Source organism: Bipolaris victoriae (assembly GCF_000527765.1).
Source record: "Bipolaris victoriae FI3 unplaced genomic scaffold scaffold_9, whole genome shotgun sequence".
Taxonomy (NCBI): Eukaryota; Fungi; Ascomycota; class Dothideomycetes; order Pleosporales; family Pleosporaceae; genus Bipolaris; species Bipolaris victoriae.
The window spans coordinates 115,564-132,426 of NW_014575383.1; the positions used below are offsets into that span (position 1 = coordinate 115,564).

General features: G+C 50.3%; 9 protein-coding genes across 9 annotated transcripts; 4 read left to right on the forward strand and 5 right to left on the reverse strand.

Moving 5' to 3' along the window:
• Window positions 1-1,347: 1,347 nt before the first annotated feature.
• COCVIDRAFT_34127 (hypothetical protein) lies at window positions 1,348-3,143 on the reverse strand (the record flags this gene model as incomplete). Its single annotated transcript, XM_014705317.1, has 6 exons — window positions 1,348-1,417; window positions 1,500-1,553; window positions 1,624-1,689; window positions 1,816-2,153; window positions 2,248-3,048; window positions 3,099-3,143. The coding sequence occupies 6 exons, from the start codon at window positions 3,141-3,143 to the stop codon at window positions 1,348-1,350; spliced, it is 1,374 nt and encodes a 457-aa protein (XP_014560803.1).
• Window positions 3,144-3,752: 609 nt separating this feature from the next.
• Window positions 3,753-4,116, reverse strand: COCVIDRAFT_23052 (hypothetical protein; the record flags this gene model as incomplete). Its single annotated transcript, XM_014705263.1, has 2 exons — window positions 3,753-3,830; window positions 3,883-4,116. 2 exons carry the CDS (start codon window positions 4,114-4,116, stop codon window positions 3,753-3,755), a joined length of 312 nt encoding a protein of 103 aa, XP_014560749.1.
• A 669-nt stretch (window positions 4,117-4,785) lies between these two features.
• On the forward strand, window positions 4,786-6,656 carry COCVIDRAFT_88334 (hypothetical protein; the record flags this gene model as incomplete). Its single annotated transcript, XM_014705318.1, has 3 exons — window positions 4,786-5,275; window positions 5,361-5,492; window positions 5,548-6,656. The coding sequence occupies 3 exons, from the start codon at window positions 4,786-4,788 to the stop codon at window positions 6,654-6,656; spliced, it is 1,731 nt and encodes a 576-aa protein (XP_014560804.1).
• An 812-nt stretch (window positions 6,657-7,468) lies between these two features.
• Window positions 7,469-8,076, reverse strand: COCVIDRAFT_88263 (hypothetical protein; the record flags this gene model as incomplete). The annotated part of the gene is made up of 4 exons (XM_014705319.1): window positions 7,469-7,585; window positions 7,634-7,687; window positions 7,745-7,853; window positions 7,961-8,076. 4 exons carry the CDS (start codon window positions 8,074-8,076, stop codon window positions 7,469-7,471), a joined length of 396 nt encoding a protein of 131 aa, XP_014560805.1.
• A 249-nt stretch (window positions 8,077-8,325) lies between these two features.
• COCVIDRAFT_88315 (hypothetical protein) lies at window positions 8,326-8,592 on the forward strand (the record flags this gene model as incomplete). Its single annotated transcript, XM_014705320.1, has 1 exon — window positions 8,326-8,592. A coding segment is annotated over one exon (267 nt), but the record flags the coding sequence as incomplete, so codon positions are not given.
• A 25-nt stretch (window positions 8,593-8,617) lies between these two features.
• Window positions 8,618-9,879, forward strand: COCVIDRAFT_88051 (hypothetical protein; the record flags this gene model as incomplete). The annotated part of the gene is made up of 2 exons (XM_014705321.1): window positions 8,618-9,083; window positions 9,140-9,879. 2 exons carry the CDS (start codon window positions 8,618-8,620, stop codon window positions 9,877-9,879), a joined length of 1,206 nt encoding a protein of 401 aa, XP_014560807.1.
• A 322-nt stretch (window positions 9,880-10,201) lies between these two features.
• COCVIDRAFT_34131 (hypothetical protein) lies at window positions 10,202-12,373 on the forward strand (the record flags this gene model as incomplete). The annotated part of the gene is made up of 1 exon (XM_014705322.1): window positions 10,202-12,373. The coding sequence occupies one exon, from the start codon at window positions 10,202-10,204 to the stop codon at window positions 12,371-12,373; it is 2,172 nt and encodes a 723-aa protein (XP_014560808.1).
• Window positions 12,374-12,576: 203 nt separating this feature from the next.
• COCVIDRAFT_34132 (hypothetical protein) lies at window positions 12,577-14,025 on the reverse strand (the record flags this gene model as incomplete). The annotated part of the gene is made up of 2 exons (XM_014705323.1): window positions 12,577-13,310; window positions 13,371-14,025. 2 exons carry the CDS (start codon window positions 14,023-14,025, stop codon window positions 12,577-12,579), a joined length of 1,389 nt encoding a protein of 462 aa, XP_014560809.1.
• A 728-nt stretch (window positions 14,026-14,753) lies between these two features.
• On the reverse strand, window positions 14,754-16,839 carry COCVIDRAFT_88062 (hypothetical protein; the record flags this gene model as incomplete). Its single annotated transcript, XM_014705324.1, has 6 exons — window positions 14,754-15,432; window positions 15,482-15,734; window positions 15,782-15,995; window positions 16,055-16,236; window positions 16,303-16,520; window positions 16,583-16,839. 6 exons carry the CDS (start codon window positions 16,837-16,839, stop codon window positions 14,754-14,756), a joined length of 1,803 nt encoding a protein of 600 aa, XP_014560810.1.
• Window positions 16,840-16,863: the final 24 nt, after the last annotated feature.

Genomic DNA, 16,863 nt, shown 5'->3' on the forward strand with positions numbered 1-16,863 from the left:
ACAAAAAAAAGATATACACGCACGACCCTCTAGATTGCAAACCAGGGGGCAAGAGTAAAAGAAAGATAAGGAAAAGAAAGGGAAGCTTGCGGTCATGATGCTAGTACCACTGTTCCATCTTTCCACACATATTACAGCTGCTGGCGATTGCAGCCTCACCCCTCCACGTACCTGCAGCACCGTTTCTACGAGCTGCAAGCAGGGTTCTGTAACCCCGCCCATCCTATCTCGTAAGACATCTTGTCTCTATAAACTAGGCTAGGCATCTAGATAAATAGCTTTAGGCCTATAAAGTTGGTTATAATTGCATAAGATGCATTACTGTAACATGCCTTCTACAACAACAAAGAATTATCTCGCTATATTCAATAGCAAATTCAGCCGTACGTTCTAAATTTGCTGCAACGCTATACGGTAAACGCTTCAAAGCTATGTTCAATAGCTCTAGTCTCTGCGCCACGAAAAACCGTATACACTATTAGTTGTATACTGTAAGTAGTGACTTACTTTGGCATGATACATGATCAGGCTCAATAGATCAAGTAGCGACCCACAATGGAACAGGTAGAGCAAATCTGATATCCAATCGCTGCCAAAAAAATTGACTGAAGAAGATAGCTATCTTTGTTACGAAAGGAAATCATAATACACACCCGCAGTCCGATCACATGATACTACACTACAGTATCTGGACGACTTAACAGTATACGCAACTTTTGCCACAGCAAGTTCAAGATAGCTTCTGATTCTTACAAAGTAGAGGCATTGAGATTTTTGGCGCCCAACAACGCCATGCTACGTTCTGGCCCCTCCATAAACCTCAGCCTTATTGAGAGGAAATGAATAAAAGCGTGACCTGGTCACACATGAGCGGAGATGTCATGAAGACCATACTCTAAAACATTTCTCTAAGCATTTGCAGATATCCTCTTCGCAATGGCATTGAAGACTGGTTCTCGCTTGGACGCAGGCATTGTCATTCCAGAAGCACTGAAAACTTGTGAAACTAAGTATCAGTGCAATGAAGGGGGTAACGACCGCACTTTAGTTGAAACAGAAGTAAGGCATGGTTGTACGTAGAGTGCAGAAAGTGAAGATGTGTTACGGCGGAGTACTTTCCTACCATCGTCACGTTGCGGTGTAGACTGCCAGGCGTGCGATACAGTATAATGTGTAATAAATTATCCCATCTTCTTCTACTCATTGCTGTACGGTAGTGAGTCTAATACAATCATAAGTCACTTCTTAGATCCAAAGCTGTCTATTTAGTTGCCTTAAATTGGCCTGGTTTATATAGTGTAGGGGTAAAGCTGCAGTCGTGAACAGCCGTAATGAGATATCGCAAGATCATTCCGGCTTTTGCAAGACAGTGACGTCAACATCGGCTATGCGCCACATGTACCACATGAGCAGTGATCTAAAAAGAACACCATCAGTTTCTTCAATTCTTGTTTGAGAAAAAAAGATTATATAGGGAAGAAAGAGCAGGTACCACATACCTATACGGCGAGAACTTGGCGGCTGTAGCAAGCATTTCTTGCTCGCTCATATATCTAAATGTTGCGAAAAGACCTGCATTAGTATCTACACTGAATGGCGAGAGAAAGGAAGGATGATACGTACTTCCACTTCCCACCTTTATTCTTCAGTTTACTTACGTCACGGCCAGCGTAAACGGCCATACCGCGTCTACAAAACCCCGAATTAGCCTGCTTTTTCGTACGTGCTGAAAAATTGAAGAAAGGAAGAAAAAAAGCTTTTGCACACAAGTTCGTAACCGTAAAAAGAAGAGGGTAAAAAAAGGATAATACGTACTGCACCCCCAAATCCCCCGTACTAAAAACATCCATCCGCTTCAATCCAAAACACGCAAACATCTCTACACTCCAGCGCCCTAGCCCACGCACTGCGACAAGCTTCTCGATCAACTCTTCGTCGCTGGCACTAACTAACATCTCAGCAGAGAGTTCACCTGAGGCGAATTTCTCGGCGAGCCCGTGGATGTATTCTGCTTTGCGCTGGGATAGCCCCGCCGTACGCAGGGTAGGCAAGGGGAGAGATAGGACTTGGGAGGGGGAAGGGAAGGAAGGATGGGTGGAGGGGAAGAGGGCTGTGAATTTTGAGCGGATGGAGGCGGCGGCTTGGCTTGAGACCTGTGAGAATTCGTCAGTTGTTATCCGCCGTGTATACGATATTCTTTGATATTGTGCTTTTTTGTATAGAATGAGACGATATTAAAGAATGTACCTGCTGTCCAATGATGCCAGAGCTCAAGGCTGTGAATGGATCCACAACTTCTCGTAGCCCCTCTGGACTGAAAATCTTACAATGATGTTTTTCGATCAGGGTCTTTAACTTGGGGTCTACGCTCACTAAATGCGCTTCTGCATCTTTCAGCAAGCGATCGATGTTCGTGCTTGCACTGGGGATTGCGCCCACGTCTGGAGGTACCAGTTCTTTGGCTTTGCGCTTGCGAGCAGGTGTTGCGTCTCCGGGCTTTACCGGAGAGGACCCGTAGGCTTGGACGGTGTGAGAGCCGTTTGGTGTTGCGAGGGGTGCGTTTGTGGCGTGTGGTTCTGCGGGACGGGGTTGCAGGCTGGAAAGATCGTCCAGTGGGTGATCGAAATCCGTTCCGCCTTTTGATAGAAGCGTGACGGCTGCAGGAGTGGGTGTAAAAGGGACTGGCTTTATTGGCGATTCTGCAGTTGGCTTCGTTTTGCGTTTCTTGGGAAGAGGCGTTACGGGATCAGATGTGGATGTAATATCCGGGATTTGCTTTTCTATTGTTCCGTTGGTGTTTTCTTCGGCTCTAGGGTTCTCTGATACATCGTCTGATGGTTGTGACTTGGACGCGACTTTCGAAGTCTTGCGCTTTTTTGCTGTTGCATTTGATTTGGTGGCCTTTTCATACTTCGTAACGCCATTTTGAAAATTTGAATCTGCTACTTTTGTTACAGTAGTACTTGCGACGCGTGCAGAGCGTCTTAGTGACATGGTATGTGACTTGTGGATGTTCCAACGGATGCTGACTATTCTAGTGAAGAGGCCCTGACGTCATATGGTGAGTGCGCAGTTGGCCAGGGGTTGCAACGACGTACGGTATGTTTCAGCGTTTGTCCTGCTATGGTGCTCCCGAAAAGCATGGGCTCAATAGTTGATGTTAGAAGTGGCGAGCTTGACGCGTTACATGGTGGGGGGCTTCTTTGTGTTCAGCCTAGCTGACGCCTGAGCACATGATCGCGTGGCGCTGACATATCAAGAATCTCGACATGCTCCGCATTCTCGTAATGCAATGATCGGCAGAGTTATTAACGACTTTGGTATGAATTTAAAGTATTACCTGCCAATAACAAAATAGCGTAAGAATTCACATTTGTTGGTCTGCCTTCTGAGCGCCGTGTCCATACAAAAGCAATCAGAAGCCCCGGGTGCTCACAGGGTGTGTTCACGAATCTGAAACCGTATCAGAGTTATTTTCAAGGCACAGCTAATCTATGTAAAACTCGACCCGTTGAAAAATCAAGTGATAGATTGTGGTTATCGGCGGACAAGTTCATGTGGCCCATGGCATATTTCCATTACCCACAAACCCCTCTGGGTCAACAGGAAGTAAACCGGTAGACCAACCTCTAATTTTCCTGTCTCCCATACATCTGTATAGCCTAGCCCTTTAGATATACTTCACTTGCTGCAAAATTACCACGGACCCCTTCCCGAAGCGCCGTCGTGCTCTTTTGATCCTGATTACAATTTCAGGCGTTTATTCTATCATATAGCCTCTTTGGAATCTTTTGTTCTTTCGTGACCATTTCACACAGTGTGGCGCCAGCCTATCCAAGTCATTAGATATATGTTTCCCAGGTATCAAGTAAGATGACTTACGATCATAAAGGCTATGAGAAATGGCACACTAAGCCAGACATCCAAAGGAAGTACTTTGGACGTGAAAATGAAGAGCAATAGGCCACTGACCATGATAGTTGCACAGCCACGGATTTTACGGCTGCGCTCATAGTTTTGAGCTTCGTAGGTACTGAGCTTGTTCTCCAGTTTGGCGATGCGGACTGCTTGTGGACCGGTATATTTGCCTTCTAGGTAGATACTTGTGTTGACCATCGTGGTTGGTATTGGCGTAGATTAGAGTCGATGGTTCGTTTCCGTTTGTGTCTGCAGTAAGAGTGTTAAACAGAAAGTGACCTTCCTTGCTAGAATGTATACCCAGAGGTCTTTGTGAGAGTATAATATATACCCGATTAGTACCAGAGTATAAAGCGAACCACATGATATGAGACGGGTCGTACATTTTGAGCTTGATGGGTTGCTGTGGTATGAACCATGGTATTTCTTTCCATCCGACGACTTAGATCTCTTACATATCGATTACACAATTTTAGACTGGCGGACGTGAACCTTAAGTAATTAGGTTGTTTTCAACTTGCTGAGAACGGCCCACAGCACCTGAATATATACTGGTGCTGCTGTTGCGGACCTGGCTCATATTATGGCACGTGACCATTTCTCCACATTGGCACAACAAATGATTATAATAGTAACAGAATCTGGAACTTACGATAAAGTGATATTACGTGATAATGTTCTAAAAGAAATAATAGAATGGGTATGTGGCGCGGGGATGTAGAAGAGGGCTGGTGAAACAGGTTGCATCGCCGATCAAAGTCAAGCCGCAAGGCACCAGTTCCTATGACGCGGGGATGTCATACAACAACCCGCACTTGCATTTGCTGTATTGACAATATTTGTTGTAAACATTCCACCTTCGAAACAATGCTAGTGCTTCTGTTTACCCAATTGCTAGCTGCATTCGCAAGTGCAGGGTGTTTTGAGCCCAATATTGCGCATCCTCCGCCTAGATACGATGCTCATGATCCTCTCCTCCAAGAAGCATTTGAGTCGATAAATGAGGCACTCACGGTAGCTATCGCAGCACCAGAATTCGACCAAACCTCTTTATCTATAGAAATTACTTCTTCAAAAGAAACGCTCTGGTCGCAACACCACACAGCGCGCGAGCGCAATGCTTCACGCCCGGATATCCCACAAGTCAATGGCGACGCACTCTACCGCATCGCGAGCATAACAAAAGCTTTTACTATTCTCGGGGTTCTGTATCAACACGCAGCTGGCAATGTGAGTTTGGATGAGACGGTTAATACGTATCTGAATGAATTGGGATACAAGTCAGATGGTGGCGTTCCATGGAAAGATATCACGCTGCGTAGTCTGGCCAGCCAGCTCAGCGGTATCCCACGCGAGTGTAAGGTGTCCGACAACAAAAATCGCACAATGTTCCAAGCATGCCACACTGATCAAGGTAAGCAAAGGCTGATTTGGTTTCTTAGGGGCACAGAACGATCTCATCCATCAGGGTCTTGATCTTGCCAAGGCGGGCCTACCGCCTGATGTTTCCAGAGAGGGCTTGCCGACGTGCGATGAGTACTCACCGAATTATGAGACACCTTGCACTGGGAAAGGTTGGCTTTTGGATTGTAAGAAAAAAGGATACCTCACTAACTAAGTTCTGCATAGATTTGTTCAAACAGCTTAAGAAATTCCGCCCACTCTTCGCACCAAATCAAGCATCCACCTACTCCAATATCGCCTACGAGATCCTCGGACTCGTCCTCTCACACGTCCGAAACCAAACTTACGAATCATACATTGACGAAGCCATATTTAAGCCCTTGAAAATGTCCAAAAGCACCTTCTCCCTTCCCCCTGACTCCGCCGGCGTGATCCCCTCAGGCCTTCATTTCTGGGACGTAGACGAAGGCGTTCAAAACCCTACGGGCGGTATATACAGCTCCTCTACCGACCTATCCAAGTTCCTCCGCTACGTATTGACGCACTTCAATGCCGTGACACCTGCAATCAACTGGATCAACCCCGTCTCGCCTTCACGCGGCTTGAATTCCTTCTACGGTATGCCCTGGGAAATCCTCCACACAGATCGTATACTTGAGGACTCGAAACGAATGGTACGCTTTATTACCAAAGGCGGTGGTCTCCCCGGCTACACCTCTGTCATCATAGCCGTACCAGAATACGACTTGGGTATCACGATTCTTTCCGCTGGGCCCAGCCGGGTGCTTTTCAAAATCAGAGAAGTAATCACCGTCACTTTGATTCGTACGGCTGAGAAAATTGCTATCCGTCAGCTGAACGAGCGCTACGCTGGTACATATAGCGTTGTTGATTGCAAGCTCAATTCTACGGTGACGCTGAAAGCAGACCATAGGGGCTTGGTTGTTACGCGCTGGATTTCTAATGGGACGAACATGTACGACTCGCCTGCTGTCAGGATCTATGCACCATCGCAGTTTTATATTCAGCTGAGTCCGACGCTTTTGTATCGCGATGAGGAGAGGGCGCTCGGAGAAGAGTGGCGCGGTATGCTTGCTGAGGAGCGGGGCGAAAGTGCGGGAGGTGTCTGGGATGATTTTTGTGTGGAGAACTATGAGACGACGAGTTATGCGGGTATACCGTTCAATGGGGTGGTGTTTTGGAATGAGCGCGAGGATGGGTCGTTTGGGATGTTGGAGTTGTCTGCGTTTAGGGTTAATCTGACGAGGGTTGATGGAGATGGTGATGAAGGAGGAGAGGTAGATGATGATGGACAGGAGATGACGGAGTTGTGATTGTCAATGTCTCTCTGGATATATCATGTGCCCCTGGTGTTCACAATGGCGCAGCATGACCGAAGTGAAGATACGGAGATGAAAGCGAACTACACATATCGTATCCTCCTATCCTGAATCAATTAGTAAAGGCTGCTTGTTATGTTTCAACCTATGAATCGGTATGAGATTATTCTTGTCTATCCAACTGCATTCTACATGAGACTCAGACACATCTCCTCATACTTGCAGTCTGTACACTCTGAACCTGTGCCTGAATGCATTTAAATGAGTTTCACTGATAAAGGTTACAATGCCAACAATACACGTTTTGCATGGATTGTTGTCCGGATTTTTCACTGCAGGTGGGATTATTTGGGGACAGACCTATTGGTTGTATATTTAGCTGCGGTCTATGATGCGTAGATCCGTAGTTGCACGGTCGCGTCGATAAAAGTCGCCACCTTCACAGTCGTGTCGACTCCAACAGCTTGCGATGCATGAAAGCATTTATATGTAAGTGAATTCACTCGAAAAATTGGTAAAAACGTATTTCACATGGACGATGCAGCATTTCCCCATAGCTATAATACTCTTCGCAGAACGACTTCTCGTAGACCACTTTGTCGCATGTCCAGAAATATATCCAGGGTATTGGTGGGCATCAAATTGATCGTTCCAACGTGCCAAAGACCAAAAAATAGAATAATGGTTCGGATGCAATGGAGATGATTCCTGTACGAAAGACATTGGTATGGTACACTCTATTGCACAAACCCCAAACTCGCTCCATCCAGCCCGAAAATGGTCATACCGGACCCATTGCCGCAGATTTAGTGACCGCTAGCGGCGTTCTTCTGCCTCTTCTGGACAATCATGGTCTCAAAGTCTTCACGCTCAGCCATCTCGGCCTCGATATCGGTAATCAGGGGGCTGAGGTATGGGACGTCCTGTCGCCGGTTAGCGTCTGATAGATCCATTCAGAGCGGTGACTTTACCTCCTCTGGCTTGGTCCACTCCTCCTTGGGCAGAAGCTGGTGGGACATGGAGAGCTGCGACATGTTAGCCACTTGATGTCCAACCTGCCTGTATTTTCGATCTAAAAGTACCTGGAAAGCCCTGCGCAGACGGAAGACACGGTCGTAGGCCTCTTGAGGTCGGAGACGCTTGAGAGCGGTCTGGACGGTGTCGTTCTCCTCGGGGAGCAGGTCATCGGCCCTGTATAGCAATTTCCGTCAGCCCATTGTTCCACACCCTGCTTTTCCTGCCTTCCGGATTTTTTTCTGTCCTCGACAGTAGATGGTGTTCGCATCGGGGCTCCGTACCTCAGGCCGAGCTGCCTGTAGCCAGCGGCGTTGCAGTACCAGTTGGAGAGGGGCTTCATCCAGCGCTGCAGCCACGGGCGCTTCATGATGTAGGGGGCGAGAGACGGCGCAGACATGGTTGCGGTGGTTCGACGGCGAATCGGGGATGTCGAGTCGTGATGCTGCCGTCAATTGCAGTTTTGACAGTCGGAGGTGGTGAGGTCGTAATGCGAAAGAAACGAAAGCCAATAGGCTGAGCTTGGCCGCCGGCGGGCCAGGGGCTTAGTCATCAATCGGGCAGTCCCCACCCGCTCAAGCAGCTTCACTCGTGCTTGACACTGGCTCTGACGTCGCATCGAGAACCAAGCTTTGCACCACCACAACATCAACCATCACCACCACCGCCACCCCACGCCGCCCTTTCTCTCGCCTCACGCCCCAGAAAACTGCCCCGCGATAGTTGGTGCAGTCGCCTGGCCTGGCATCCTCAGAGACAACTCCGCACTTGGTCCGCTCGTCAATGGAGCCGAACAATCGTTAATTCTTGTGTTACTCAAGTGCTGCGGGGTTTCCGCACACTGAGGCACCGCAAAGGGGACGACGGCCTGTACGCACCCACCCACTCTTCAACCACGCCCATAGACTGGTTCTAATGAATCGGTACACGCAGTGCCACCCATGTCGACACACGATCCCGAGCCGCCGTCCCCGACGAAAGTCCACGACCGGTATGCGCCATCCGCCCGGCCTGTCCAACCGCGCGACATGTCGATACCCACCAAGCAGAGTGCCTGGAGTGCGCCCATTGCGAAACTGGCTGTCAAAGTCGCAAATCTTCCTGACGGTTCCGTCAATGCGCTGTGCGGGGCTTCTGCCGGCGTCGCTTCCGGCATCGTCACCTGCCCACTTGATGTCATCAAGACGCGATTGCAGGCGCAGGGCTCATTTCGCCCACGAAAGTATACTGGACCGCCCCGCACCGTCTACAAAGGCCTCGGTGGCACTGCGCGCATCATCTGGGTCGAGGATGGTATCCGCGGCCTGTACAGAGGCCTCGGGCCTATGCTACTCGGCTACATTCCGACCTGGGCAGTCTATATGAGCACATACGACCAGACCAAGAATCTCCTCTATCCTCAGATGGGTCAGTAGCTACTCCAGGCTTTTTAACTTGCATTGCTGACTAGGCTTGACTTTCAGAGAACAAATGGCTCGCGCGAACTATTGCCTCACTAGTTGCCGGTGGCTGTTCAACCCTAGTCACCAACCCCATTTGGGTTGTTAAGACGAGATTGATGTCACAAGTCAGCGCTCGCGCATCAGACGAACATCGGCCGCCATGGCACTACAAAAATACATTTGACGCCTTCCGCAAGATGTACGCCAAAGAAGGTCTTATATCTTTCTACTCTGGGCTTACGCCAGCTCTGCTTGGACTCACACACGTCGCTATCCAGTTTCCACTATACGAATTCCTGAAGATGAAATTTACTGGCCTAGAAATGGGCCAAACAGATGCAAAGACCGAGGAGGTGCATTGGTTTGCAATTGCGTTGGCCACTGTACTCAGCAAAATGACTGCGACATCGGCTACATACCCACACGAGGTTTTGCGCACACGGCTGCAGACCCAGCAACGAGCGCTTCCCGAGCACTCAGATAACCATATTACGTTCCGAGGAGGGCACCACGACCAACTCCACACACGACCTCCAGGAACAGCTTCTTCAGACGGTATGATCAACATACCTCGCTATCGTGGCATACTTCGAACATGCACAGTAATCCTCCAAGAAGAGGGTTGGAGAGCCTTTTACAACGGAATGGGCACCAATATGGTTCGCGCTGTTCCTGCAGCCGTTACGACTATGCTCACATTTGAATTGTTGAAGAGTGTTCACCAGAAGATGAAGAAGGAGGGGGAAAGGATAGAAGGATAGAAGTATAGCGATGATTTTCTGTTACTCATTGTACATGATCAGCACGGCGCTGCTATGGCCAGCTTGAGGTTCTGCATTTATAATCATGAACATATAATATAACTGATAAAACCTCATGGAATTAGGCATTTCCCGAATTGATCATATTTTTGTTGTCTGTGATAGTGTGTATTTCAAAAATGTTATGCTCTAGGCGGCGGTTGAGCTAACGCGCGCTATGACCACCTTCTCCACCAAAAAAGTTCGAATGCTGTCGCGCGAACTTCAGTGCCTCTGCACTGCGAGTCTTCCCAACCGCATTCCGTCACAACAATTTGATAGGATGGCACAGCCTTCCTTTTCGCCCGATACCTCTGTTTCTTCGCATACGCTCTCTCTGGGCTCGGCCCCTCCGCCCCCAATGGAGCTCCAGCCCGCCGCTGCGACTGCGCCCACAAGTCTGTTCACAAACCCCCTCGCCTTCTTGCAGCCCACTTCTCAACTTAATGCGTCTTTCCTGGCCGCTGCGAAACAATATCTCGACCCTGTCGCTGCTGGCGTGAGCGAATCGCAGTCGAGACGGCAACAAGAATTGCGCAAGAAGCGGAAGCGGGGCGGAGACTATGACGACGACATTAACGTCTTGCACCTGAAGAAAGTCCACGTAGACGGCTTCGGGGTAGACCAAGTGTTCGAGCAGACTCGCAAGATTGTTGAGGCGACAGCAGAGGAAATTGAACTTTCGCTGCCAGAACAGGAAGATGGCGTTGTGCCCGAGTTTGATGAGGAAGATGAAGAGGATCTTGAAGAGCCTGAGGAATATCACACCGAGTCTGACATAGGAGAAGAGGGCGTGGATTGGGAATACGACGGTGTGGACGATGACGAGGATGCGAAACCAGAAGACGACGAGTCGGAAGACGAAGATGAAGAAATGGAAGACGGCGAAGAGGGCATGCTCTCCGACGGGGGATCTGATGACGAGCCTGCAGAAACCTATGTGCCCGATCCAAATGGTCTCAATGATGGTTTCTTCTCTATAGATGATTTCAACAAGCAGACCGACTTCCTAGAACAGCAAGATCAGAGAGGAGAGGGCGTGGACAGCGACGATGAAGAGATAAATTGGGAAGCAGACCCGATGGAAGACGATGGTGCCAAGACCAAGGCGCGGCCTTCTTTAGGAGACGCGTCGGATGATGAATCCGATGAAGGTGGACCAACTTTTGGCAACGCAGATCTCAATGCGCCCGAGGGTGACAGCGGCGATGAGGATGATTTTGAGGAGGGCGATCTGGACGGCCTTGACGCTGGCATGAACGCCAACAATGTCATGTACAAGGATTTCTTTGCGCCACCGGCGCAGAAAGCTGGAAAGAACAAGAACAAGAACAGCAAGAAGCGAGGGCGGCCGAACCCCCACAACTTCCCGGAGAAGCAGGAGGAGCCAGAAGAAGAGATCGAAGAAGACGTGGAGCGCACTATGGCCAAGGTACACAGGGATTTGTTTGAGGACGATGACGATGTAGAAAGCGATGGTGATCTTTCGGATGTTGACCCTTCGGATCCAAAGTCAAGACGATCCACACACGAACGCAGACAGGCCAAGATAGCAGAAGAGATCAGGAAGCTAGAAGCAGCCAATGTTGCAAAGCGACAATGGCAGCTATCTGGAGAAGCACGCGCAGCTGACCGTCCGCTAAACTCACTGCTGGAGGAGAATCTCGAGTTTGAAAGAGCCGGCAAACCCGTCCCAATAGTCACCCAAGAAACATCAGAAGACATTGAGGCACTCATCAAACGACGCATCTTAGCCGGAGAATTTGACGAGGTACACCGCCGAAGACCAGACGACCTCGCAACAGGCCCCCGCCGTGGTCGCGTCGAGATAGAAGATACCAAATCTGGCAAAGGCCTGGCCGAAATCTACGAAGAAGAGCACCTACGCCAAACGGACCCTAACTTCGTCGAGGCTAAGGACGAAAAACTCAAAAAGGAACACGACGAGATCTCGGCCCTCTGGAAAAGCGTATCCGCCAAACTCGACTCCCTCAGCTCTTCACACTTCAAGCCCAAGCCCGCAGCACCAAACCTCGAAATCCGTACGGACGCCCCCGCCATCGAAATGGAAGATGCCCGCCCCACTGCTGGCGGCGATGTTGCAGGCACAAGCATGCTCGCGCCCCAAGAAATCTACAAGCCCGGCGACGAACAAAACAAGGCCGAAATTGTCACAAAGAGCGGCATGCCCGTTGCTCGCGAAGAAATGTCTCGCGAGGAGAAGTCATCGAGGCGACGGCGCGCAAAGGAGAGGGCTAAGAAGGCTGGTCTTAATAAGCCCAAGGAGCAGAAGGTCGAGGGCAAGGAGAAGAAGAGGGGCGAGAAGAAGCAGTTGCTGGGTGACTTGAAGAAGGGCGGTGTACAGATTATCGGACGCAAGGGTGTTATTACGGATGTCGAGGGCAAGGAGGTCAAGGATGGTGTGAAGAAGGGTGCAGGAAGCTACAAGCTATAGGCCGTGTAGAAGACTCCCCATGCATTTTCTTGTTTTCAACTTGCATTAAAACTCTTGTAGAAATGTATATGATCATTCATGTCTCGGGTGTATATGTATGGAAAAAAACCCCCCCCGCGCTATATACTCATCATCGTTTAAATCATAGTCGTCTTCATCATCGTCATCATCATAAGAAAAAGGAACCGTCATAACCCTTGAACTCACAACGCCACCATCGCAACCCCAATCGCCGCTGCCGCAAAAACCGACATGGCAATTGGAACTACCGCCACAAAACTCGCCTTACTACTACTCGGCGTAACCTTCTCCGTCGTGCCCGCCTGTCCACTTGCCGTCGCCGTACACTGCTGCTCCCCACAGGCATAACCCTGTGGACAACAGTTCCCCCCCGCACTCGCAGCACAGCTATACCACGCACTGGGACAACTCCCCGCGCCCGTCGTGGGCGCCACAACGGTAACACCATTCGTATCCACGACCGTACCCGTAGGAAGAACGCACGAGGACCCTGTGGTCTGGCAGTCGCGGCCGACGCGGCAGCAGCCCGAGGGGTAGTAAGCGCTGCAGACGTAGAAGCCTTGGGGGCAGACGTCTGCACTGGTGGCTTGGGCGGCGGTTGTAGTGCCGCTTGTGGGACGGATGGGGGCGTCGGGCGCGCGTGTGCTGGTGGGGGTGTCGCCGATGCAGGAGGCGCCTGTTGCGCAGGTGCGGCCGGTTTGGCAGCAGCCGCCGCCGAGGGAGGCGGGGCAGGAGAACCAGCCTGTTGAGCAAGTGTATGCGGTGCGGGAGGAGGATGAGGTGGGTGGTGGGGTTGTGCTGGAGGGGGAGGGAGTGGTGGAGGTTTGGGCTGCTGTTGAGGTTGGGGCGGGGGGAGCAGCGGTGGTAGAGGAGGAAGAGGGCGGGATGAAGGTTGTTGATGTGGCTTCTAGGACGCCTGTGCGAGTTAGTATTTACTTGATCACGATATCTTGTTGGTGGTGTGTTTTGGACTTACATCCTACGCCCTGGCATTTGAATCCAGGCATACAGCATCCTCCATTTGGTGAACCGGGGCAACTTGAGTATCCGCTCGCAGTATCACAGCTGACGTTTCCGGCGCAAGTTTGCCCTTTGGGGCAACATCCAACATTTCCGGCGTCAGAGTTACCACTGGTGTTTATGCAATTACTTCCTGTACCGCAGCAGACGTCTGGCGCCCCAATCGACTCGCAGCTATTCGTTCCCTCGGGACATTTGAATTGGCGTTTAAGCAGCACATCTCGAATGTGCATGCGCGCTAACCAGTCCGACTGGGCCAGCGGTCGCAAAGGCGAGACAGCTTGTACTGCGAGGTTACCTAGATTGTCCGAGTCGGATCTCCGAGACTGTTGCTGAGATTCCAAGGCGAATATCCAATTGTCGAGCATAAACATTTCCCCTTCGTCCAGGCTCATCTTCTTGACTCCAATCGGCTTCTCATGTTGCAATCTCTGCGCGACGCTCAACCCGCGCTTCGCATGCACCTCATCCTCGGGAAAGTACTTTAGGTGCTTGGGTACATTGTGCGGCCATTGTTGCTGGTGCGAATCGGCTTGGGCGGCGACAACAGATGAGGTTGCGCACAGGGCGATGATAGCCGGCGGTAATGAAAACAGGTGATGCAAATGCATTTTGAAAGTCTAAGAATGTGATGTCTCTTTGGTACGGACCCTTAAAATTCAACAAAACGAAGCATGTCAGATTCATGGGAAAAGCATGGTACGCGTGCGGTGTGTCGTCGAGGGTGGCTGGTGGGACCGATGCAAGCGTCGGACCCAGGGAATTGGCGAGGCTGGTATGCGTTGGCGCTTCACCGCCAATGATATTCAAGGGAGCATGGAGCTGCCTGACTAGAACAAGACAATGCGCCGCATCTATCGGGTATTACTGTAGATCAGAATGGTGCATGGATTGAGTTGCATGGATGCAGGGTAGGAGGCCATTGGACGTCATACTTAGTGGTTGGGGGCTTGCCGTCCCACTAATTCCGAAAGCATTCCCGGTCCCTCGACCATCCAACGCTGAGCCTCGATCACGACTACGCTGCTTACGCGTTGAGTAAGGCTTAGATCTTGTATGCAGAGAACAATATGTCTTTGCTCTTTGGCTTTGGTTCATCATCTTGTGTGAAATCCTACAAACAATGCACTTCGGGACAGGCACATTATGATCATGTTTAAAAAATCAATCCATTGGACTCGAATATGATAACTATACATAAGATCGGTAGAGTCGTGGTATAGGGCGAATAGCACCGTCATTCGATCGCCCGTTACCAATTCCGACGCATCATTCCATACATGTCTACTTCTGTACCGCACACGTGCGTTGCAGATCCAGGCCTTGCAGTGATACACCTCTAAGCCTGGAGACCCTTCCTAGCTTTGTGCTCGCTCATGCGCGAGTTCTTCAACATAGCTACCCACACCAAGCACGGGACAAGTGCACAAGTTCCAAAGATGACCATAGTCTTCTGTGTGTCAGCAAAGGCTCGGACCACAGCCTGACGCTCTGGACTATCCCATGGTGATGCCAACTGAGCGTTAATGTCACCATAGAGTCGAGCAACCTCGGCGGGAGGAGCGTGAGGAAGATACTCGGCAATCTTCTGGGGTACCATCTGGGTCCAAATCGTTGCGCTAATAGATTGGCCGATGGCACCACCAACTGCAGTGATAACGTTGAGGAGCGCGATGCTGACGGCTACTTGCTCATGCGGTACAGCAACCATAATGGCGACTTGCTCGACATTGTAGAGCATTGCACTTGCCATGGCGCCAAAGACCTCGACTACAATGAGGACTGCAACATTGCTGCCTGGAGTACGGAGATAGATCAACAGGCCAGTCATGAGGATCTGGATAGGAATCGCGACGACAGCTCCCCACTTGTAGGTGTCGGTATACTTCATTGCAAAGCTGACAATGATGGCCCAGGTACAGGAGACAATGTTGAAGATGTTGGTGATATAGCCTGCCTTTGCGACGGAAAGCTGGAAGACGACCTGGAGGTAAGACGAGTACATCATTCGGTAGGAGCTAGTCAAGTCAGTCGGTGTTGTCTTCAAGATGGACATTGAAAACTTACTAGAAAGCAATCCATGAGTTTCCGCCCAACAGGCAGGCCGCAATAACGGAACGGTCCTTCATAAGGTTGAATGGGAAGAACGACTTGCGAGCGTAGAAGCGCTCCCACACTACGAAGAGAGCAACGAGCAGTGTTCCGAAAACGATCATACAAATGACCATGGGCGAAGCGAAGTGATCTTTCTGATATGCGGCGAGCGGGAATGGAAGAAGGAGAAGCGAGAAGCCACCGCATACAAGGATGAGTCCGACGACTGAGAGGTGTTAGCACTGCGAAAACATTCTAAGCAAGAGTACTCACCATCAAACTCGATGCACCAGTACTTGATGCTCTCTACCAGAGATCTATGTGTGCTCTCACGCTTGAGGACACCCATCTTCTTCGCCCGTCTACCCATGAGCCAGAAAACTCCCCAGAAAGTAAGCGAGAAGACTGGTGTCAAGATGGTGAACGTTCCATAACCCCAGCGCCAGCCACCATGCTTGAGAAAGACCTCACCAAGCTTGGGACCGGCCTAAGTATGAAGGAACAATGTTAGCGAGTGGACTGTGTGGATAGGAACATGACACTTACAAACGTGTTGACGACATAAGGGAAACCCGTGAAAGCCATCCAGATGAGGCGGTTCTTCATGAGCGAGGTATCGGCGATGAAGATGTTGAAGACGTAGTCGACACCGTTCATACCGGTCCAGTAGATGACTTGGGCTGCGCAAAACGTCTCTATATCCTGGCACTGGGCCATGAGCATCAATGCTGAATCAATTGTAAGCCACTGTAGAGTATATCAAGGGACACGTAAAGAAAGCTGGCAAGACTTACAAATGACGATGCAGATCAAGCAGATGAGAAATCCCTGAGGACGACCAACAAGATCAATGAACTTGGCCAATGGCAACTTCGAAACACCTCCGACAATGTTGGCAACGATATCAGTCATGGCAGTCAAGCCGTGCTTCGCGAAGGTCGACGTAACGTAGGGCTTCCACGTGAAGTTGGCCTGCTGCTGGAGGGAATTGATGAACGAGATGAGCATGATACTAAAGCACAATCTCAGTAAGTGACTCAATTGGAACAGCTGATGGGAAGAAAGTGTACTTACGCGGCGTAAGCTGCAATCAGCCAGTTCTTGGTCCAGACGACAGTGACAGCCTCCATCTCAGCGGGGCCCTTGGGCTGCTCCACATCGATCCTGTTAGCGGTGGGGGTGGTTACAATCGATGCTTCGCTGCCATATCTATCCGCAGTGGGATGCTTTGCGCTGCCGCCAATGGTATCATCACCACGGGCGAACTCGCGCTGCTCACCAATGCCCATACCCGCAAGCTTCTCCATCTGCGGCGCGTATCCGCTCGCCATGATGACTGGTAAACTAAAGACGCA